At 41.0% G+C, this 25,399-nt stretch overlaps 1 protein-coding gene across 8 annotated transcripts in view; it reads left to right on the top strand.

Annotated features, from left to right (window-relative positions):
* The window catches only part of grin2bb (glutamate receptor, ionotropic, N-methyl D-aspartate 2B, genome duplicate b), a 116,709-nt gene that overhangs the window by 12,882 nt on the left and 78,428 nt on the right, over nucleotides 1-25,399 (top strand). For all 8 annotated transcript variants that reach the window (XM_029429580.1, XM_029429574.1, XM_029429556.1 and 5 more), the window contains one exon: nucleotides 13,862-14,566. In XM_029429580.1, coding sequence (XP_029285440.1) covers nucleotides 13,862-14,566 — 705 coding nt within the window. The remainder of the gene's footprint in view (nucleotides 1-13,861; nucleotides 14,567-25,399) is intronic.

The raw sequence follows: 25,399 nt of genomic DNA, 5'->3' as shown, positions 1-25,399 counted from the left end.
AGAAACAGACATCAGGACTCAAAAGAAATCATGTCATGCAGATGGCTTTGCTTAGAGGGGATGATGAGATGATAAGTATGCTTTCAAAGAGGGAGAGGGACATGATGAAAGGAAGAAGAAGAACAGAAAATATTTACTTTTACTTTAATGAGGAGGAAATCTTGACAGGTTCAGGTCTTGTTGATGAGTAATTCATTTGTGTAAACAGATAATGCAATAATAATACTTGTTAAAGGTGAAGTTATTGCTTTTATTTAGAGATGCACCAATTGCAATTTTTCTTGGCCAATTCCGATAGCAATCTTTATAACTTCTGTGTTACAAATTGCGAGCTTTATGACTTATTATCTCATGCTGAAAGTCTTCCTCACTGACTAAAAGGTGTGTGTGGCTATGACTTTACTCTCTGTACAGCTGTGTGTGTGGCATAAACCATCATACGGCACATGTATAAATTTGACCGCCACAAAAACTATGTTACAATCAGATTTTGCCTTGTTGATATTTCACAACCTTTTTGTAGCACTATTAGCAGGTGGCAGCTATTTGACATCCCCAGTGGTTGTGTTTGCTGACCCGTTCCAAGTGTCAATGAATCTGTCTTGTTTGACTCTCAGTGGTGGAAACTTGTCAATTAATTAGCCGTGACTTGAGACTTAGGAGTGGGTTTTGAGGGCAGACATCAGCCGAGGTGAGGTGAAAATTGCCCCTCCACGTATCCAGACTTCAACATGAAGGAACAACACAAGCTCAGTGGGGAAGAGTGGCAGCTGTCAGGGACTTTTTCTTTTTCTCTCTAACGAAGCAGAGGAACAGGCGATCAGTGAGACAGAGGTAAAGGCTGAAAGGTAGAGCAAACCTCTCAGGGGGGTAAATTGGAAGATGAGGAACAGAGAAACAGAGGACGTGTATGGAGATTTGTTTGTGAAGCATAAGGTGGGATTGGATCTTGAAGTAAATGTTCCAGGTTCTGGTTTGATGGAGAGCTGAAATGATCAGAAAATTAATCGGCAACTATTTTGATAATAATAATAATAACAAACTTTATTTGTATAGCACCTTTCATACAATAATTGCAGCCCAAAGTGCTTCACAGCAAAAACATAAACATTTGTTCAAAATTAGACAGAATAAGAGCATTTACAGTACAATAATCACAGTGTTGATGTAAATGAGTGTGAAATAGCATTGGAAATCATGCCAAGTTTCCGTATCTGTGCCGTACTTAACGACCCTCCTGCCGGGAAACCACATTCATCACACCATTCTTGTAAATGTTTTAAACTATCAGAGCCATATTTTGAAAGCATGAGATTAACAATGGGCCCCTGTGGCCTTTCAACTGATTTACTCCCTTTGCTACCCATTCTTGGTAGTCTTCGTACTTTTTACGTTTACAGCGTTGGACAGTCTGTCTCTTCACTATTTTGTTATGAGTTGTTTTTTGATATTTACACTTTTTGTTTTTTAAACCTTCACATAAATCAGCATTAGTCACATGCACAAGGTCAATAAGAGAACACATTTAGCTATTTCTGTTCAAAGACATCAAGCTGTGCACAAAATCGCTTGTTGAAGTGGAATATAAATAGAAAGATGTGGTAATTATAAATAATTAATGCTCAGCCAGTCACATTACTTGTCACACCTTTAATGAAGCCATTATAATGTTGCCTTGTATGCTTGGCTCCCCCAATGGAGAGGAGAGTACAAACCAGGTTCGCTGAGTAGGAAAACAATGTAGTTGTCTGCCAGAATCAGAGAAGATGTGATTACACAGCGCCACAATGTTTCTTTTATCCTTTAGCCTATTTCTCATAATAAAAGACATCTTAAATTTTCAAGGGTGTTTACCAGCAAATCCTCTTCAAGAGACAGGCCCTTGATTTCACTCTCTAAAGACATGTTACAATTACATAACATGTACAAAGTGAACACATAGTAAAGAAAAGTAAAAGAAGAAAATATATTTAATGCTAAAGTTTAACGCTAGTGGGGGATAAAGATCTATATAAAAATTCTTAACACATTAAAATCTGAATGGTTTTAATTGCTTTTTGTTTTTATATAGCTCCACGAATTTGTAGCTAAATCCAGAATCATGTCGTAGCCTTACACGTAATATGTGTCTCTGTTTACCTATAAAGAATTGGGCTCCAAGTCAGAGCAGATGTTTTCTGGATGTAGTTTGGTTGGTGACCAGCAGACAGAAGGGGTGTCATGTCATAGGATCAATTAAATAAATAAATAGAATCAATAAAACAAAATGACATGGCCTGGCACAGAGGGCTTGCTTGCAGGCAGTGCAGCTACAGGTGTAAGGACACCTTGTGGGGGACCTCAGAGGTCCTGGGCCTGTGGGAGGCCTCAGGTAATTAAGGAGAATTATAAAACAAAATGGATAGTTGGTCTTTCATTACAAATATTCTCAGGAGTCCTAGGCGCCATAGGCATGCTATCAAAACCTCAAGAGAGCTGTAGCTGTTAAATGCTCAGATTTTGCCCCAGATCTTGGAATGACTCCAGTATTATGTTCCAGCTTTTCAGAAAGGCCAGTGAAAGAAACCTGTGAAAATACATTATCGGCTGAGGCTGAAGAGAGCGTGCAACAGACTTTTTATAGACTGCTCTGCTTCAGATAAATAGGTGTAACACATTGTATCAGAGGGAGATATGGTACCCTTTAGAAAAGAGAAAACAGACTGGAGTCCTGTGGTATCCGACATGGACTCTTGTGACATATTGTACATGACACATACTGTAGGTCTACATGCACTGTGTAGTGGTGGTGGTCCCGGCTGTAAAGACCCTTCCATTTGCTGCAGTGAGGGACATGTCACTTTGCTGCTAAATTAAGTCCAGAGCTGGAGATATAACCTCAGTGGAATAAATGGCTTCAATGAGGTAATGAAGACCCCGGGGATAGATGGACCCTGCCTCAATCCTGTGTTTTCTTCTTCCTTGTGCATATTTGCGTGTATTGCTATGGTGTGGTCATGTGTATGTGTGTGCTCTCTGTCTCGGTCAGTTTATTTGCCTCTGATGAAGAGACCATATCATTTCATTTAGAGAGCGGAGGCTGCTTCAATAAGACAGTAGAGATCCATAGTGCGTCTCATTATAAGTGCAATAAGCAGATAGAGGATTCTTGACCAGACTAAAGTGCACTTAATGAAACACCCAAGACCTTCTTCAATAAACTAGTGATTTTTTGCTGCCATTCTGGTCCTTATATAAGCAGCAAGGTGACAGATTATTCAATATAGAACTCTGTATTAGAAGATTTCTCAAAGACTCCAATAATACTATCATGATACACACTGTTGGTTACTGTCCCTTATATGTTATATTCCCCTGACTATATGTTTTCTCCTGCCAACACTGTTTTGCTGCTAATTCTATAACGGCATCTCCATCTTTCTATCTTTTTCTCAGCCTCCCTGTTACTTAATTGGTGGGTGATATTCTATATTTTTCCTCATAGCCAGTAAATCCCATGAAATGATCAAAACAAAAGTGTTGTCTTTGTAGCCAAAGCCTGGTATAGTTTATTTCTCTGTGTCATAGACCTCTATTGTTAAATCTTAAAAACATACTGTATAGCCACACTGTTGCAGCTGGTTGAAATAAGAATTTATTTCTAGTCCATCTCAAAATATCCGTCTTGCTGCCGTCAATATTCACAAGGCCACCTAATGTGTGTTAATCCACAGCTGAAAATAGTCACTAACAAATGCTCTTTCACTACTGTTTGAGTAGTGTTTCCTAAAAACTTAGCCAGTACCCATCTGTTTTTGTAAATTACTGAGCAACTACAAACTTATGAGTCATTTTTAAAGATGCTGCTCCTCAGTAGAACAAATGGGCTCGGTGCTGTGAGCCACAGACAAGACACTGAAGTTGAAGTATTGAGAGACGTAGTAAATCCTCATTCAGATTGACTTAAGCCCTGCATGAAAAAAGCCTGCACATTCATTTGAATGTGGACAGTTTAGTGACGTAGCTGGATGCCAACACACAGGGATCCAGCAAGAAAACAGGTTCAACGTTTGGCTCAAGGTTTGCTGTAATGCAACATCATCCGATGAAAAATAAAATAATTGCAGTCATAATAACTTTTGAGTTTTAAAGAGATGCATATTACACCAAAGGATTATAATGAACTGTGATTACTACTATTGCAAGCTTTATAGAACAGAATATTGCTGTAGAGGACAATTTATTTAATTTATTATTTTGGTATTATATACTGTTGGCAATAAATGTGTCACTCAAATCTGTCTGTCTGGATAATATTTCAGGGCTGCTAACACATTGTCTGCTTCGGTCTTTTCATAGGATTTCTTGATAATAAGAATAATATATGATGCGTGTTCAACAGCAGTATAGTATATGTTTTTTTCAATTCTGACTAAAACAGTATAGTAGAGAGTCAGTTTATATTGTGGCAAACATTCACCTCACGGTGAAAGTTGACTCTGAGAATGAATTGAATAATTACAGAGGATGTAAATAGAACTTATCTTGACTTCCACCATCACTGCAGGGGAGTCATTATAGCTGCATGAGGTCTTATTACCTGACTGAACGAAAGTTACAGATGTAACTAAGGTTCTATGAATCCTTGATGCCTGCCAGAGGCAGTGCTTAACACTGAATATCTTCCGTCTCGTGCATGTGCTGGTTGAGTATTTATATCAACAAAGTCATGTGTGACCTCGGATGACCCCATTGCCAATGATGTGGAGACAATCCTGGTAGAGTGGCACTTTACTCTGGGTGGCAGAGAACAGTCATTCACCCTGTATGCATGGGAAATTACATCTACAATCCAGTGGGACAGGCACTGCTTTGAGAGAGCACAGCCCTTACTAGGACCACCGTAACAGATGAAGAGTTGTTCAGATAATCATATGCTCGCAATAGTCCCGGTATAAGCTCTAAGGGCTCGCACAGAAAAGGCCTGTAGTTTGCCTCCACACTTTGCCGAAGTGATGGCAAGGAAAAAATAAGTTTTTGCCACCTCAACTCTTGTCTATCCCAAGGGTTTAAAAGGAGGCAAGTATAGGGCGTCCAAGACCAGGGGCAGGTCCCATATAGGAGCCCTTGAGGCGCTCGGGGGGGACACCCTGATGATAAAAGGAGACCGGCCACCGTCTAGGAGGAACTCCAGAAACTCAAGAATAGTAGGCATAGAGCAATTTACTGGGTCCTTTTTTCAATGTGTGCACCAGCCAGAAAACAGCTTTCACCTGTTCTTGTACTGCAGATGAGTAGACAGTGCTCTAGCATTCAGAATAGTCATCGGCTCTATGCACTCAGCAACGGGTTGGGCCCTCCACCGGCCAAATCCACATCTGAAGGCTGGCAAAATCCGACCCTCCAGCTGTGATGAGAGTTCCTTCCTGCTGGGGAGATGCCAGGGCGTCACGCAGCAGAGTCTGTGCAGCAGGGAGAACCTAAGCCTGGCTGGCCAGAAGGGGTCCACCAGAGGAAGCATGTGGCCCTATCGAAGCACTCTGAGAAGTGTTGGTAAGATCAGAGGAAGGGGTGAAAAGGCGTAGAGAAGACCCTCTGGCCAAGTCTGAGCCAGAACATCTTGACCCAGAGGGCTGGTCTTCTCCACCAAGGAGAACCATAGGGGACAGTGGCCCTGCCGAAGAGCACCCAGACACTGTGCACCACCTCTGGATGAAGCTGCCAATCCCCTGGTGGAGGCTTGTGACGGGAGAGGAAGTCCGCAACATGGTTCCGCAATCCTGGTAGATACATTGTCCGTAGGCTGGTCAGATAAGGGGCTTCCCGCGTCAGAATAGCCTGGGACACCTCTATCAACCTTGCAGATTTGCTGCCCCCTTGATGGTTTATATGAAAAACAGTTGTGGTGCTGTCCGACCTTACAAGCAAATGCCTCCCTCTCAGGAAGTGGTTGAGTGCTAGGTGCACAGCCTGTAGCTTTATCACATTGATGTGCTCTGTACAGTCGTGAGCAGACCACTACTCCTGAGCTGTCCTGTTCTGTCACACCGTACCCCATCCAGTGAGGTTGGCATCCTGTGCTAACAGTCTCTCTTCGGAAAGGAACAGAGCCCACAGGCACGCCTCTTGGCAGATACGTCCTCTCCCTCCATTGGAATAGAGCAAAGAGGCACTGATGTGACATCCTGATCTTCTTGTGTCTGTGGTACTTGACATCTAAATAGAGGCCGTTTAGCCATCTCTGCAGGGGGCGCACTGACAATAAGCCCAAGGGTTTAAGAGGCGGAGAAACAGAATGTAGGTCAAGGACCTGCCTCCTCGGAAAAGGGGAAGAAGTTGAAAGATTATATTCATGCGTGGAGGTGAAGGACAGGCCCTCATAGTGACTGTGTCCAGAGCCACACCAATGAAGGTTAGGCTCTTAGAGGAGTTCAGAAAACTCTTCTCCAAATTCACCTTGAGACCCTGCCGCGACGCAACTGGTGATCACCCATGGGGAGACGCACAGTCCAAATAGAAGCACCAGGATCTGAAAATGAAGGCCTTGGAAGGCAAAACGAAGCAACTGCCTGTGATGACGCACAATAGGAACATGAAAATAAGATTCCTTCAGGTCGACAGACGTGAACCATTCTTCCCTGGCAACAGCATAAAGAACGTCTGCTGTGCTCAACAGCTAAAATGGCAAGACTTTCAGGAACTTGTTGAGTCTCCTCAGATCCAGGATTAGTCGAACTTCGCTGCCTTTCTGTTTTTACAAGAAAATAGGTTGAGTAGAACCCCCTGGGCTGTGAGAGGGGATCCACATGCTCAATTGCACCCTTGGCCAGGATGATGGATAGGGCTGGTTCAGGGCTAAGGCATTTACCAGATCGCTTATGATGGTCATTTTGACCCGGCTGAAGCTTGGGGGCCGGCGTCGGAACTGAAGCTTGTACCCCTAGGGTTTAGAGAGGCATTTGCCGATACGGCCCATGCACGCTGCTGTATCATAAGCCTTAGAAAGCAGGGCATCAGTGACCCGACATTGTGGTGGAGGGCACCTGGCATTCATCGGGGGAAACTATGAGGGAAGCGATGTTTTGCTCAATAGCTGGCATGTGGTCAAGGCCAAATTTTGCCACATCCTACATGGCTGCCAGGGTTCGGCCATCAGATGTAAGACGGGAGAGAGCCCGAGCGCACACATGCAAATCCCTCAGAAAATCATCAGAGGAAGGAACGGAAAAAGTTGTGGGTGCCGGAGTGCCCCTGAAAAAAGCACTAGCAGGTGTAGATTCTGACTGCCGTACATTCAGCTGCAGACAAGCCAGTGCCATGCCCCCATGCGTCTTCTGCCCCCTCTGAAGAGCAACGAGCTGAGGAACAGGAGACAGGCCCAGAGGCACGGGAGGGCTCCTCCTCATCGTAGTCTTTAAAGTGAGTGGCTGAAGCTGCCACTGACACAATATCATCCTCTGGAACCAAATCAGCCATGGGTGGATTGGGTGCAGCAGCATTATCCGTACCAGCACCACAATTGAGAGCCAAGAGAAGTGACTTCATCTGGGCCAGCTCAGCAATTAGCAGGTCCATCCCAGAAGACAGCTTGTCAGACTTAGCCTTTTTTCTTTGTTGGAGCACCCGCAGTCTCTGCGCCCCGACGCCTAGAATGGGTAGGTTGGGCTGTAGTCAACTGCTCAGAGGGGAGTTCAGCAACACACATCAGCTCCACCTCGGCCAGACTAGCAGCCCTCAATGCACGAGGCATTAAGGTGCAATTCATGCACGAGAGGCCCTCCCTCTGATGCTCGAGGCCAAGGCAAGAGAGGCAAAGGTCATGGCCGTCCTCTGGTTGAAGAGGAGCCATACAGGTGATAGAGCCAGGAGAGCTAAACATAGCGACAGCGGCAGAGAAAACTCACCAGTTGCTGTGGGCTGCTGACTGTAGAAAACCAGGCCATGAAGTAGTATATGCAGTGAGAGAGGAGCAAGGGCACTGACTTCACTGGTTCAGTTGTGGGTTAGCGTCAGCGAGAGCACTCTGCTAACTATGAAAACAGTAATATTTATAGGAGATACTGCACGGCCCACAGTTTAGATGACAGCTAGCTCCTAATAGCGGTCCACCAGTTAGTTTGAGCGAGAACACTCTGCTAACTATGGAACAGTCAAATTATAAAATATTCTGTACACAGTATAAATATCAGCTAGCTCCTTTAGCCCTAATGTGGAAAAACTGAAGGCACGACACGAGCCAGCATACAACACTACATTGAGAGGAGAGCGGAACATTCTCTTCACTGATACAGAATGCTGTCAATGTCAGCCAACACATCAAACACATGGTTAGCACATCATCAAAAAGCCCTCTGCTAACCGTGAAAACAGTTTCACGCTATAGGAAACAGAGTATTCACTATCAGCTGATGTTAACAATCTTACCGCTGATGAACATGATGTCCGCCGGTCCGAGGTTTGAGGGTCTGAATGGTGAACACACAGCCCGACCAATGTGATTGCGAGGGTAAAAGCGCTTCACTTCGAGTAAATAGTAATTATATTATAATATTTTATGTAGCTCAGGCTAATGCTCTGCGAGTAATAGCCTGCGTCTAGAGAGAAGATGAAATAGGACTGATCTTGTTGATGACATCGGAACTTTTACATGACCTGGGTCATCCGATGACAAACATGACTTTGTTGATATAAATACTCGACCTGTGCATGCACGAGACGGAAGATATTCAGTGTTCAGCACTGCCTCTGGCGGTCAGTAAGGATGAAAGAGAACACAACTTCACACCGCTCTGACTGACAGATCAGAACGTCATTCACCACAAACATAACAAGTCTCTTGATGCAGGTGATGAAAAGTGAGGACAGGTGCTTGAGAACTCACCAGCAGTATATAGATTTTTTATTGAATAAGATTAACAAAACACATCCAGTGAGGGATTAACTCTCTTCATCTTTCACTAATTGTCGTCACAGCTACAGATACATAACATAATGTTTTGCTTAAACCTAGAGGATGTTTTTTACTTTTGTATGCAAAGGTATTGTAATGTATTGTAAATATGTCACCTGCACCAACATTTGAATACACTGAAATGTGTGAGGCAGTTGCTAATTTGCTGCTGTGATTGTGGTTACTTTAGTTTAGGTGTGTTGTTTTTGAAAGAGCCCTTCAGCTGTACAGATGTTGATTATAAAGATATACATTTTTTATTTTTTTTCATTTAGGATTATTATAATTATTACACATAATGCCCTTATTTTGTCACTTGTTTACTCTTATAAATAAAGCATTTGTCATAGGAAACATAATGGGTTGATGAAAACCTCTAGTATAAAATAAAATAAAGTCCTTTTTTTGCTGTACATTTTTGAATTATTGAGGATATATTGGAGTTGTAACAGTAAAAAGAAATGTCAAACATTGTATCCTGCTGTGGCATCACTCCAGGAGATATAGACCTTTAAATGCAATAAAAACTCTCAAAGATCTTTTTTTTTTTTTTTACAGTTGTCAGGTCACATATATTAAAGCTATAGTTGTGTTAAAATGCCTTTTTTATATAATTTATTAAAACACACTGTTGAGTATGATTTGTTTTTATTTATAAATCATGTCTGTTGTGTGTGCTTTAGTGGAGATGACAAAGTACCACTCTTACCTGTAACTAACCACCCACTGAATGTAAATTGGCTCCTTAATAGATATGCCTGTCAGTTTATGTTATCCACAATGCCTTTCAAATGCTTTACAGCACATCCCACCACATCAAGTCCCCAGGCATACAGTAGAGCCTGATAATGATGGCCTACGTGTGTTTTAAATAGCGTGGCAGATTCCGTTTTAATGTCTCCGGCTGCTTCGAGCCTCTGCAGTATAAACCCTATAGTCTGTAATCCCAGGCAATATTCAGGAAAAACATCTGACCAATAGAGTCCACACATATTCATTACTATGGGGTGTGGGTTGTTTGAGGACACAGTTCATGGCTTGATTGATCATGTGAATCTTTATTGGGAAATTGGAAGTCCAGAGTGTGAGCGTGTTCCGTCACACGTCTCAAGCAGCTCTGGGTATTCTATTGGTGGCTTGTGCCATTTGACAGACTTCTGTGATCAATGCTCTTTGTAAATGTTAAATATGATAAGACTAATGCCTTAGTCTTATTGGCATGATCTGGCTCAACTTTTCAATTTATTAGGGTCAGGAATCCCATTCTTACATGAGTTTACCCCCCCCCCCCACCTCTACTAACCTGCTGTATGCAAATTAACTTGATGGTGTGTGTGTATTTGTGCATCAAAGGGCACACACATGTTCTCATATTGGTAAAACAGAAGCCATATACATTACACATCAGGAGGGCTCAGATGTCTGACCCAAACAGCGCTTGCCCTAAAGAGCATTCGTTCACCATTTGCATGGCGAGCTCAGTGGTAATGCATGATCGGAGCACCGGGTAAAAGGTTACTCACGTCTGCAGTAAATTACTGGATACAAGCAATACACACATGTGGGTGGTTTGTGTAGCTGTTCAGCTCCACTTGTCCATGTTTTCTCTGCACTGCATATGCTCTTGTAATTGCTGTGTGAGTGCTGTAATGTGCACAGAAGAGCAAATAAATGTATAAGTCAACTTTGATTAGTTGTGTGTTAGATGGTTTTGTTTTGTTCTATTATGCTGTGAGTATATGATCCACTCTTGACACCCTCCATTTAAATGTTGTTAATTGGGGGCTGTTAATGACAGTGGAGAGGTGTTGTATGTAGGTCTGATAGCAGCTACTGCTCAGCTGTTTGCCGGTTGCATGCTCCCTCCATTGTGTTATTTCTGTTTATTTGCCTGTAGCTCTTTTGGAGATTCATTTTTAATGTGAGGTACACTAAAAGGCGGAGCAGTGGATCACCTCTATCTGCAGGAGTGCATTAACTTACCTTGTATGTGTGTACGTGGGTATACATGCGTACTGTGTGAGAAGTCACATTGCTATTTATTTAATGTATGTGTTTTATTTTTGTCACTGAAAGTCAACGCAGCAATATGCGCCAGTTTAGATAAAAGTAAATAGTGTATTACACTTTGCATGTAGTGTAGTGCATGAATTAGTGCGAGTGTGCAAGTTGTGTGTTTCTTCCTGTCCATCAGGGTGTTATGTGGAGGCATATTTGAATTGTTACTATGGAAACGGGGGCACTGCTGTTATACAGAAACGCATATCCGAATGGATCTCTCTCTGCTCCCTCGTTCACTGTCACACTTCTTGCATTATTTTTAAAGATTTATCTCTAATAGTTTCCCTCCAGTGTCTCTCCTCAGTAGATTCAACCCTTTAACCAAATTTCCATCCTTTTTTTCCTAAACACTGTGGAATAATATAATTTCCTTCTTCCTTGCTTAGCTTTCCTTCTTCCCTTCAGATTTCTTTAATCTCCCCCCACCCATGACTCTTCTTTTTATCATCTTGTGCTAATCATGTCCTCTTTTCATCTTTCTTTCTTCAGCAGAGTTGCCCTTCTTTCCCTCCCTCCTTTGGGTTTCTTATTGCTGTTCCTTCCTCCACCTCCATCTCTTTTGTGCATGTCTCTATTTATTCTCTCCCTCGCCCCACTCTTCTCTCTCCTCTTCTCTTCTCTCTGCTGCCTTCCTCCCACTCGTTTCCTCCTCCTCCTCCTTCTCTCTCTCTCTCTCCTTCTCTCTCTCTCTCTCTCGGCTCCACTGTGGCGCCCCCATGGAAAATTCAGCTTGTTTACAATTAGCATGTGCACCTGCAATTAAGCCTGACAAACCTCTGGTAATTAGACCTTTTAGACAAACAGTATTTTATGTGGAGATCACATTTTGCTTCTCTTCTGATTTTCAACATTGCTCTGGCCTCTACCCTTTTTGCTCCCACTACAGATTACTCCTCGCTTTCTGTCGCTTTTCCACCTCCTGTTAGATTTCAGTTCTCCTCACAACTTCTCTTTTTCTCCTTTGTTTTTTTTTGGACTTATGTTTTTGGTGCTGACTGGTTCAGCTCACCACACGGGGGTGCTTGATAAATTAAAGATTAGCAAAGGTGTTATGTGAGCGAAGAAGAGGACCAAGTCTTTTACTCTGCATTTCATTTATCCCTCTCCCAAAGTGCTCCTCCGTGCTTAATTTATAATATGAGCATGAACATATACTCATTAAGATTCCACGTCTTTATCGATGCAGAAAATATGCCCAAAATTGTCCTCCCGATACACTCGCACACAGACACACAGAGTCAGAAACCACAATTTTCACATCAGGCTATGACTAATTGTTTCCCCTGCCTGTCACCTCCCTCTGCTTACATATTTCACTCCGCCTCTATTTCTTTCTTTCCTCTAACATTTCTCTGTACTCTACTCCAATGCTCTTTGTACAGCTGCTAATAGAGGAGCAGTAAATAATAGCACTTACAGTAAATAATAGGTCTGCTGTTGACTTCAAAGAGCAGTGAAGGGATCTCAGAGAGTTGGAGGGAGCAACTGAAAGAAAACAGGTTTGGAGGGTAGAGGGGAGAAAAGAAATGAAAGCAGTGTGGGAGGGACGAGGGGGAGAGACAAAAAGGAGAGAGGGAGAGACTCAGTCTGAGCGTCTAATGGTCACTTAGCCTGGCAGCTAGTCCATGAAGCCGTGAGGCTGTCAATCTGTCAAAATGCACCCAGTGCTGTCCTGACTCTCTCAAAACACACACACACACACACACACACACACACACACACACACACACACACACACACACACACACACACACACACACACACACAGACAGACACACACACACAATCTCCTTCCCGCTCTGTCTTTGATGTGTGCCACAGGGTTTCTCAAAGGAAGTCACAGCACAGTATAATGGATGTGGCGTTGTCACTTGATGCTCTATGAGAGCTCCCAGGACTCTCAGTGTGTGGTTTGATACCCTGCAATGTGGTTCACTTGGTTTGGCTAACCATGAAGATGAGATATCCCACCCCTGCCACCAAATGTGGCGCTGCCACCCTGATAAAAAGGGCAGATGAGGTGGTTTGGCACTGGAAAATTTTAAAATGGATGTTGAAGAACCTGGTCGATAAGCAGGAGCACTGTCAGTCATACACCTTAATGGATCATTTATCATTAGAAAACATTGGACAGGAATGAATAATGAAGCAGATTGAAAAACATTGTTAATGTTTAGGAACAGGGCCGAGTCACCCACAACATGGCGCCAACAGCGATGGTATTGTTACAGAATATTTCTTTTAGTTTTTGAAACGTGCTCTACCCAATGAGGATCCATCAGATGAGAAATAAATATATAAAAAATAAATAAATATACTCAACAGATGCTCATCTGTGTTATAACAACCATTTCTCTCATTACAAAATGATGGTTAACACAGAATGGTCCATTTATTTATTAGATTTAAATGAAATCAAGCAGTATTTAACCTGATAGAAAGGTGTAAAATAACACAGCTATATCTTTTGATATACAGAATTTGATATAAAATAAATAATATATATTAAAAAATGTGTCATTCCTATGTCTTCTTATTATTACTTTCACCATTATCACTCCTGTTGGTACAGGTTATGGGAGGAGGTTGGCTGGGGCTATTATTTGTAATGCCCTTTAACTGACAAATCGCAACATTGTCTTTATCACATAATAATTCCTGTATTTTTTAAATCAGGCTCTATTTTTCTACTCTCTACCATGACAGCGAGCTAGACAGCTTTTTGAAGTCACTTGTGACAATATTCCCGATTATCCTGTTATATATCGGCCAGTCCCTACAACCCAGCAAGTTTAAAGGTTGGACTCGTACTTTTACTCTTAATTTTTGCTTATCATCTCTCTTTCGCCCTTTTTCTCTCTCTCCCTCCAGGGACGCCATTTACACTCCTTCACAATGCTTGTCAGCCTCCACACCTCTCCCTCCCGTCTTCAGGACAAGCGCTTCGTCTCCCCCTCCTCCTCTCACCGTCCTCCTCCTCCTCCTCCTCCTCCTCAAGACCAGTCCTCTCATCATCTTTATTCTCAGCCTCGGCTGACCCTGCCCTTCCTCTCCTTGTCCTTCTCTCTCCTCCTCCTCCTCTCCATACTCCTCTTGCCCGTCTGCGCGTCTCGCAGGGGTGGAGGTCCAGGCTCAGGGCCTGGAGGTGCCCAATGGGGACAAGGTGGGCAGAGGGGAGGCGGCACCCAGAGGGGCGTTGTCATCCCTCCTCAATACTCTCCTGCTATACCGGCTCTTCCCCCAATCAATCCCAAACTGATCAACTCACTCAGCATAGCTGTCATCCTGGTGGGCAACTCTAGTGAAGTAACTCTGGGGGTTGGCCTTGAGAAAGAGGACTTCCTCCACATCCCTTACCCCCCCAAAGTCGAGGTTGTCACCATGAATGAGACCGACCCCAAGAGTATCATCAATCGGATCTGCGCACAAATGACGAGGAATTCCCTGCAAGGCGTAGTGTTTGGTGATGACACAGACCAGGAGGCCATCGCTCAAATCCTGGACTTCATCTCTGCCCAGACACACATCCCCATCCTGGGCATCAGGGGAGGCTCCTCCATGGTCATGGCTGCCAAGGTAGGAAAAACATTAAATTGTGATTATGAACTTTTATATTTGACCTGAAAAGAATAATTTGACCACTGCATAATCATCAGGGCCAGATATTGATAGTGAAGCGGGAATAGACTTCATTTCTTTTTTTTTTTAAGTTGTTACAAGTTGTTTTAAATTACAATAATGTTTATTGGATGTGATTTCTATATAATACCATTTTAAAAAACTATTAAAACTATTAAGATTTAACCACTTACCGGGTGGACGGCACGCCATGTGTTTCTTTACATTTTAACAGAGGTTGTATCTTGCCCTGTGTTGTTTACAGTCCAACATGCTGGATGTGGTACACACATCGTTAGAAATCTTAGAATCTCGTCTATTTAGTAATCATATGGTTTTGAGATCACAATCACAACGGCAGGTACAAACAGCTCCTCAAACTAGCAAGCAAACTCAAAATCAAAGTCATAACATTGAGCCAACTCTCCCATGAAGCCTCATCATAATCCTGTAATCAATAATAATCCAACAAAAACACTCCTGTTTCATTGCGAAAGGTCCAATACATCCATTCCAGTAAAAATATATTGATCGTCAACATCGTCACATCGATAAATGCCCATAAACAGCTGTTGCAATCTTTGAAATCAGCTCATCGATGTGTCATTTTCCGTTATACTAAATTATTTCCTGTGCATGCAGCGCTGATGCCATGATTCCAAAATGGCTACCGCACTCTAAGCTTTCGATTGACACTTCATTTGAGCCAATTGGAGCTATGTTCCTATTGTGTTTTCCAGCTCATACCTACCAGCTATAGACATCTTCAGGCATCTTTTTCAACAAACAAATTCAGACAGAGTTTATTTTCTTCAAATTCAGTATATACAGACCACTATTACTCAGTGCCAGAAGCACTTGGAGTGATTCTGAACCATGCATATGGTGCAAATGGTTGAAGAGCAACTTTTAATTTACTTTGGGTTGTTTTTAGCTTTTTTCGGGTAAATTCACCCACCCTGTAAGAGGTTAACAGCCAAGCTGCAAAATAAGGTCAACGGCAACAGTTTTATTCAAGATTCACCGACAGAAAACTAATAGAATTATTTATTTCTAAGATGATATACTTATTTTTTTGGTGACTTATCCGTAAAAGTCATTATAATAGTTGTATTTAGGATAACAAGGACATGGAGAGTAAAATGGAGAACTTTCTTTCATTCTGAAATACGTGAAACAAAAGAGTACAAAACAAGTCAAATAAACATCTCTGTCGGATCGGGATACAAGAGATTTGGCACAAACCAGTCCGCATGAGGATAATCTATGATCCAGAAATGCAACAATATCTTTGAAATGTATCCTTTAAATAATGTCGTGTTAATAGGCTTAGCAATGTTAAAGTCCCTCGAAGAAAAAGGACAGAATCCATACGACACTGAGGTTGGGTTTTTATTACCTTTCTTGGAGAAAATGGGACGTGCAGTAGAGATTCTCTGCTGTTTCTGTTTGGTATGAGTAATGGCATCTGGTATATTTAGTTTAGTTTGATCGACATAGGTCCAGTAGGTCAAAGATATTTGAGTTTGAAAGTTATTTTTTGACCTTTGAAATAGTTTAGCAAATGAACACTTGAATCTTATTAGCTTTTTTACGAAACGTTCAGCCTCTTCTCATGGTCTTTATCAGCATATGACATTTGTTCAAACTCCATGTGGTTGAACACTTTGGAAATGTGTTTTTCTATTAAACACTAGTTACTGTACCTTGAGTAAAAAATGTTTTTATTAAACATTAGTTACTGTGCCTTGAGTAATGATGTTTTCTTTTATTAAACATTAGTTACTGTGCCTTGAGTAAAGATGTTTTCTTTTATTAAACATTAGTTACTGTACCTTGAGTAAAGATGTTTTCTTTTATTAAACATTAGTTACTGTACCTTGAGTAAAGATGTTTTCTTTTATTAAACATTAGTTACTGTACCTTGAGTAAAGATGTTTTCTTTTATTAAACACTAGTTACTGTACCTTGAGTAAAGATGTTTTCTTTTATTAAACACTAGTTACTGTACCTTGAGTAAAAATGTTTTTATTAAACATTAGTTACTGTACCTTGAGTAATGATGTTGATTTTGTCAAACTGCAGCTAGAGACTGGTGAAGAGTTCAAAAAAGATACAACTTAATGTACTCCACTGTCTAAATCAACAAAAATAAACACCTTTAAATAATTTAGTGTTTTAAAAAAGAGTGAAAAGTAATTCAGATTCAGAAAAACTTTATTATCTTATAAATACGTAAAGAGAACAGACTTAATACATAGAGCGAAAACATATTATTGGATAACAATTGAGTAAATGCTGTACAAGAAGAAACAACGTGCATAATATATGCTAGTGTATGCATGCATTTTATGACATTTGGAATTAATGTGAATGTTTTTGGAAAGAGGAAGTGGGATAGTGACGACTGACAAGAACATCCTGAAGGTTTTTCACAAAGTACAAACTCCTTGCTTTGTATAGTGGACACACTGTAGGACTATCTGTTGCATTATATTGCTCATTGTCAGCTTGTTACCATTGTATACGTTAGACATGTTACTTTAGACTTTGTGTTGTCATAAGACGTTTGTTATTGTATGAAAGCATTCTAGCTCAAGTACAAACTAATACATGGTAGAAACTTAATTCCTACCCTGCAGTTTCCTCCTGTAGAGAACCTGACATGATTAGATTTTTGGAAGACCTTGCTGCATAAATTTGCATGATAATTAGACAAAGTGATTTCTTGAAATTACTGTAGTTAAAGCTTTCACATTAATACCATTTGTTTGTAATGTGAAGACACGTATCTTGACAAACAAATTTACCAATGACATTATCAGCTCATTGAATCCCCTAATTAGAACAACGTGTTATGTTTGATAAATTGCAGCGATTATGGGGGATAATAAGTAACTTGCCTGAAAACAGACACAACAGAAATCTGGCTTTACTTGTTGCTTCACATAACATTTAAATCAAGGCTATCTCTCAACTTGAATAAAGAAATAATAAAATTGAAGCTCCAATTTAAAGAGAATTGCGTTAATGTCCCCACAGCAAGGCGATGCCTCTCTTAGGCTGTGTGTCAACACAGTATAAAGCACGCATACACTCATAAAGCCTACGGAGCCTTTTCTTCCTCTATTCTATAAAAGGCTGTTGCACATGGACATCCAATTGTGTAGTTGATGAGGTAGAGATGATTGGAAAATAACAATTGAGTGATGATACTGTTGAGATAAAGAAGGAAAGAACAATGTGTGTGTGTGTGTGTGTGTGTGTGTGTGTGTGTGTGTGTGTGTGTGAGAGTGAGAGAGAGGGAGGGGGGGGGGTAAGGTTATGAGGTGTGAAGGAGGAAGAGGATTTTTGCTCAACATATAATTATCACATTTTACAGCTGACAGAGAGAACGAGGGCACAAACTGAGAGTGACAGGAAGAAAAGTGTCCATAACAGTGTAACAGACATGTAAAAGCACTGGTGCAGGTGTATGTGGAAGGGGAGGCTACCTGCATTAGACAGCATTTGATGACACCCTCTGGGAAGTCCCACTATGATGATAACTCCCCCGTTTGCTCGAAAAACTGTGGAAATCTAAATGCAAATCATTGCCATGTTTTCTGGTGTTGCCCTGCTATTAAAGATGTTTGGGGAGGGATACATAATGTCTTACAAGATATTTTCAGATGTCATGTGCCCATTAAGAGTAAGAACCTTTTGAAGAATGGCTGAAAATATTGCTGGTAATGGGTAAAAAGGCTCTTAAGAGGAAATGGTTTTCACAGGAAAAGCCCAACTTTAAATGCAGGGATGTACATTACTATGGACCTTCACAAAATGGAGAAGATAACATCACATTTCAATCATAAATTGAAATTATTTGTGTCACAGTGGGAAAACTGGGTTGTCTATGCATTTATGAGGTTACATTAGATTTTTGCAAATCTGTGATTATACTGTACGGTAAAGAAAATGTCAATAAAAAAACACAGAACGAGGGGTTAAATGTAGTGGACACGGTTGGCAAGACAACCGCATGCTTATATGTTTCTCTCTACATAGAGTTTAAAAGCAGTTACAGAGGGCGAGAGAAGAGAAATTATTATTTCTTAGTCTGACAAAAGCAATGCTACAGGGTTTAACACCCTAGTCATGCAGGGGTGGGGGTGAGGTTTTGAATAGATAAATGAATAGATTAAAGCATAACATCAGAGGTGGAAACACAGGGGAAGAGGAACAGAAATAGGTTGACAAGGCTGGAGAGGTGAATTGTATTTCACTGTGGTGAAGTGGTGATTTCTTTAGTGCCAATGTAGCTGTAACATCAAAACATAACAAAACCTTTCACCTGATATCCATGCACCCATATCCACACCTTAAAAATAAAAATAAATACAATATTAGAGCTTAAACAATTGGTTATTTAATCAATTAGTCAATTGTAAGAATACTAATCTGCAAGAACTTGAAGAGCTGTGTGGATGAGGTGGAACATGAAGCCTATACAGGCGTGGCAGGGAGTTGTATGAACATGCTGTGTGTGCAAAAGAGCGACTGATCCGATCCTTATCAGTCCACAATTATGTCTAATACATTGTGCTCGAAATCCTCCTGAAGTCCTTTCTATGTAGGGCGAACCACTTGATTTCTCCATATCTTGTCACTGAGCAATTATATTTCCATTTAGAACACCATTGAACACACGTGCCCTTTTTTTTTTAATGTCATTTGATCTTTAAACCGCATTATTCCATAAACTTCACATTTTCAGTGGAGATGGTGCAACCACATAAACCTGCCTCATCCCCTGCAGCACTACAGGATCCCATTATAATGAATCATTGACAGATGCAGGTATGCCCATTATGCACCAAACAATTTGCACGCTTCCATTTAGCCATTAATTCACACCGTACCATGTGTTGGTATTGGCATAATAGGACGACAAAGTTGGCCTCTGCCCACACTCAACTCCGTTTAGGAGACTAATGAGGTCTTCCAGATCTATTGTTGGGACATAATCTGTGTGTGTACATGCTTTTGTGCACATGTGTGAGTGCACGTGTGTGAACACGTAGTGCATGCTGGTGTTCAATGATAATAGCCTCTTTGCCTGTTTTTGGGGAGATTACAGCTGTGCTTTTCACTGCAAACAAACTACCTAGAGGCACACAGCATCCTGATACCATTTCTCATAAACAGTTGAGTCTCCGGCTTAAATATGATTTTTTTTTTGCCTCCTGGGATTTTGTCGTTCCATTCAACACTGCCTTCAAGTCTTTTAACCATGCAGGGGGGCTTAAAGTTCTTGCTTGTTTTATATAAATCTCTGTTTTCGGGCGAAACACTGTCTGCCAGGTGGTTAGTAGTAATACTCATGGATGAATGGACTGCTGTGCCATGGCGCTCTTGTGGTGGGATATCTCCAAAAATCCAAAAGAAAGGCAAAATACTCGGAATAAAAAAAGAACAAACTTGCTTTAGAATTATTATTATTTTTTTCAATCATAGCACTTTCTATCAGAGAACACTGATTCACCACCCCTTGATTGATTACTACAATTATACACCCTCTCTATCTTTTAACAGGCATCATTTGCATAGAAGTGTGTGAGGCCTTTTTGTAAGACAGACATGATCATGGAAGTAAATTAGTTTGAAGACTTGTTTGGCCACTTAGACCAACATTATTTGACATAAGCCAGACCAGCTTGTAGCTGTACAGTGATACGTAGGTCCTTGCTAATCTGTCGCAGCTGACATGATTGTTTGAGCCAAGGGTGCACTCCATTTTCTCATCCTATTGTTCTCATTTCTAATTTGGGGTTTTATGAGTCCCCTCCTTTCATCCTGCATGCATCATGTGTCCCATTATGCTTCCTGGTTGTACATGAGGGGATAATGGATTGCCTCTGTAATGCCCCCTTTTGCAATTAGGACCAATCCCAAAGACAAGAGAGTTGAGGAACAAACCAAAATGATAATAAACTGCATGTGAATGTTGCACCTCATGCAGCTATTATCTGATTTAATTTTTTTTGTATTCTGTCACTCTCATTCTTAGGTCCAGGATTGTTTTTTGCAAGAAAGTGTGTAGAGCATGAAAAGCCAATTTGCCCAGAAAAACTCTATGATCAGTCTCGGATATTCCATTGACAGGAGAGTCTGCTCCATTTGTGCGTTGTCACTGCAACAAAACTGCTCCATATGTCAAATGTAACTTCCACAGCTGACACTGATACACTTGAACAGCAACAATATAGCTTGTTTACAAGAGCAAAGAAAAGTCTGAACAGGCTGTCAGTTTGAGCTAGTAGCTTCCCTAATCTAAATAACACAGCTGTTTTTTTATCAGATTTCATTTATGACAGCACTACTTTGTTTTAGATACTTATTTGGACATACTAGGAATACTTTGTAGGCATGAACAGTGAATATAATAACTGATTTTGAGGGGACTAAAACAACAGACAGGCTCCAGTAATGATTACCTTGCTCATCCTCTCCTTGTAAAACTAACCCCATCCTATTAGAGCTTTAAACACACTTTTCCTCTCTCTCACCTACTTTATCTTTTTGAGATGCAATGGCAGTCTGAATTTGATTGATGCTTTCATTTTCCTGGCTTTGCCGTACGTTCAAACCTTTAGGATTCCAAAAGATGACTCGCTGCTGTGGTCTTTGACTCAAAGCTAAAATTAAACTAATCAGTGATGTCATGAAACAACAAATCTTTGAACTGCTCCTCTGTCAGTGAATACAAGCTGTGACAATGTCTGGAGTAAAGTTCCTGGGAAGTGTTTTGTGATTTAGTTGAATCAGCCATGTCTCCTAGAAATTACATTTAGGGGATCACCAATTTGGGAACCCATCGGCTATCGGCCTGACAACGACTTAGCCTCGGGACAACGGCCAGTATTTAGAAGGTAATGGATATCCGGGTTAAGAATTCCTCTTTTGTTCACTGGTCATTGTTTACAGTCTGATATGCAACTTCAGTTGAGAGACTGAAGTGCGTTCTGCCGCTTTTGCTCTTAACACAGACTATTTACCTAGTTGCAACCAAAGCCTGCTCAAAGGTGATTGGTCAATACTACTCGGACTAAAAGCAGAAATCAGAATGCTACCAAATACTCCAAATCCTTGTCCCGTTGTCCACAGATTCTGCATCAATGGCGGGCCGTCAGAGCCAGCTGCTGGCCTAAACATCATCAGAATCTAAATTTAATTTTGATATATTTTTTCCACAAATATGTATTAAATTATTCCCCATAGTCTATTCTCTTCATTTCATAGCTTTCCTCTTGGTTGCGCTGCTTCCAGCCTCAGATCGGGATTTGGAGGTCTGGCCTTTATGTTAGAGCTTTTATCCAATCATATTTCAGCCATCATGTGTTGCCAGGGTCCAAGAAATCTGCCCTGAGGCCTTCAGAATCAACAGTGCGGGTGCCTGTCGCTTAAAGTGAACGGAGACAAAACTGTGGCGTTAACCAATCAGATTTCGAGTTGGGGACACCTGGGCCAGCTAGCAGGCGTACGATAACGTCAGCACGTCCACGTCTTTTGATTGGATACGCACTATTGAGAGGCAGAGCTATGCAGAGCTAGCAAACTGCTACCTCTGCGAGCTAATTTAGTTTTCTACAAGCTGTTTTTTTTCAACCCACAATGGCTGAAGGAGGACAAGAGATCGATTTGGTCGCAGATATAATTACAACGGCATTTTCAAGACAAACTTTTCATAAAAAGCTAGACATCGTGAGAAAAGAACAGCCAACCCCGATGCTAGCGAGACTATCACAGGGTTTACGAGCAGTACCCCTGGCTCACAGCCTTCGAGAGGCACTGCACATTGTACTGCTGGGAATGCCTGCTATTTACAACTGATCGATTTGGTGTTTGGAGCCACACAGGGTTTGGAAACTTGAGTTGTCTAACCAAGGCAGCAACGGGACACCAAATCACGGCTGGGCACTTACATCAACGGTGCTTTTGAAAACCTTTGGGACACCCGAGTGGATCTACAGCTCAACGAACAAGTGTGCAGGGAAACTGGAGCTCCACAACGAAAGGGTGAACAAAAATAGGGAAATGCGGATTTATTGATTATAAATGCTTCGGAAATATTAATATAACTCTGTTGTACTTGACTATGTTAAGGTGATGCAACGCCCGGTTATACTGCATTTCTGTCTAAATGTATAGTTTCTAGAGCCATGGCGTCATAATGATGGTATTAAGAGGTGGAATAACCGACAACCGACATTGCCATCTCTAAAGTTACTTAAGTAACTTGAAGAACGAAACAGGTGTCTAGTTCTTTCCCTAATAAAAAATAAATTACTATAAAAATAATTTCTCATCTCATCTCACTGTGTTGAAATCTCAGTTAAACAGTCAAGCAAAACAAAAAGTAATTTTTACTTTTGCTCATTATTGCCCATACAGTTTTTCTATCTCACAGTATGTATGCAGCAGCAGCAGCAACAACAGAGAGCGCTGTACAGCAGGTTTAAGTTGCAAGTTTGTGAAGCTAAATGTTTCATGTCAGTGCTGCATCCTGAGAGCAGAGTGCTCTCAGGATGAGACAGATTTACCAATCATATCAAGTCCTACACACACACACACACACACACACACACACACACACACACACACACACACACACACACACACACACACACACACTAAATTCTTTTTTCCCCATCCTTTTCCCACCTCTGTACCCTTCTCTTCTCGCAACCACGCTGTCCCATGAATTCAGTCCACACTCACACATGAGCTTTTTTCAGCACTACAATTTTTCCTGATAAATTTTGAAATTTTAATTGTGCCCTTCAAATGTGCCACAAATCCTCTCCTCTCCCTTTTCCTCTCTCTTCTCTCCTTCTCTCCCTCGTCTTTCTCTCCATATAATGAGCTTGTTTTATCAGCGGCTGTGCTGTGCGTGGACAGGATGAGTAATTTTGGAGATCACAGGAGACTTCTCTGCATTGCACTTGGTTACAACAGGTTGTCAGAAGGCTTCTCCATGCCAGCAGTAACTATCTGGCCTTTTAACATTGCAGCATATGGGGCCTAATTACCCAGCTAATCTTATTACGTAAGGTAAAGATGGCATATTATTCAAATGAAATGAGATTAAACTTTTGAGACACCGAACAGCAGTAGGGAGCTACTTTATTTCAGATTCCTCACCAGGTGATATGTTTGAGACAAATTCAATTTAGACATATTTATCACTGGGATTGTCCTCACAGTGTGAAGCGTCCGATCAAATGCCTAATTTATGTTTACGTTACCTTTCAAGGACTTATAGTGGCCTTGTGAATTGTGGTTCTTGTCTGTCAGAGGCAAAGACAGAAGTAGTGCAATTTTGTTATAGATCACCTTTATAAAGTTGATAGATCGAACTTGTTGGCAAACAGTTGCTTCTTTTTTTGTTGTTGTCATTCTGCAGAATAATATGTTTTATTATTATAATTATTGATCCCTGCAGCAGCTCCTTTTCTTTCTTTTTTTTAACACTTTTTAAATTGTTTAACATATATAGACACTACATAAGACAGTACACAAACTTCCACATCCAAGACATAACAAAATGAAGTACATTAACAGTCGCACAAATAACATAATTAAATTAAATTAACTACACAAACATGTGGGTAGGCTATGTAAGGACATATACAAACATGTAGGCAGATATGAAAGGCTTCAATCCTTCTCCCAGCATAGGAACATTAATCATCTCCAAGTTGCTGACCCAGAGTGCCCTCTAGATCCGCATGTTCCAGATAGTTAAGGAACGGGTCCCATACTTTTTTAAATAGTTCTTGTTTTCCTTTAATTGAATAGGTTATTTTCTCTAATGAGACACAGGCAGACAATTCTTTTAGCCATTTACCAATACTTGGACTGGACGTTTTGCCTGTAGCAGACATAGATTTAAAAAGATTTGTTCTTTCTTCCTTATGTTGTGTTCTTTTGGGTAACACCCTAACAAAAAAAGCCAGGGCTCCATGCTTAACTGCAATGATAAAATCTCTTCTATCATACATTTAACCTCTTCCCAAAACGTTTTTATCTTGGTACACTCTCAAACACAATGAAAGAACGTTCCCTTGGATTGTCCACATTTAAAACATAAGTCTGGGATATTACCATTAAATTTGTTTAGCTTTTCTGGAGTAATATATGTACGCATTAGCCAGTTATATTGTAAGAGCTTAAGACGGGTATTCGCTGTTTGTGATTGCGCTTTCTTGCAGGCACCTTCCCACTCATCAATTGAAAGGTCTTCTTGCAAATCCTCCTTCCAATTTTTAAGGTTTGTTTCGGAGGATTCAGGGGACGCAGATATAAGCAAGTTATAAAGTGCAGAAATTAAGTTTTCCCCCTACAGTCCTTTAATATTATTTTCTCTAATGGTGAGTATGGAGGTATAGATAATAATTGTTTTTGGTTTGCTCCAATAAAGCTTCTAATTTGTAAAAATGTGAAAAAATGTTTCTGTGGAATGTTGTGTTTACTTGCAAGCTCCTCAAACAACATTATTTTATCGTCATTGAGCCTATATAGATCCTGAATTTTCTGTACACCCTTATCTGACCAAACCTTAAACCCACTATCAGGCTCTGCCTGGAGTGAAGTCATCATTTCCCCAAATTGGACTAAAACGTGAGAGAGGAAGGGGCTCGCCCAAGTACTTCCTCACTTCATGCCAGACTCTAATCATGTTCCTAGTAACAGGGTTAGTGTTTTTTTTGTAAGTTTCTTAAGACTAGTACAGTACATGAGAAGAGGTAG

This window comes from Cottoperca gobio, chromosome 1, assembly GCF_900634415.1.
Source record: "Cottoperca gobio chromosome 1, fCotGob3.1, whole genome shotgun sequence".
Taxonomy (NCBI): domain Eukaryota; kingdom Metazoa; phylum Chordata; class Actinopteri; order Perciformes; family Bovichtidae; genus Cottoperca; species Cottoperca gobio.
Note: the sequence above shows the minus strand (reverse complement) of the source record. Positions and strands in the feature narration are given on the sequence as shown.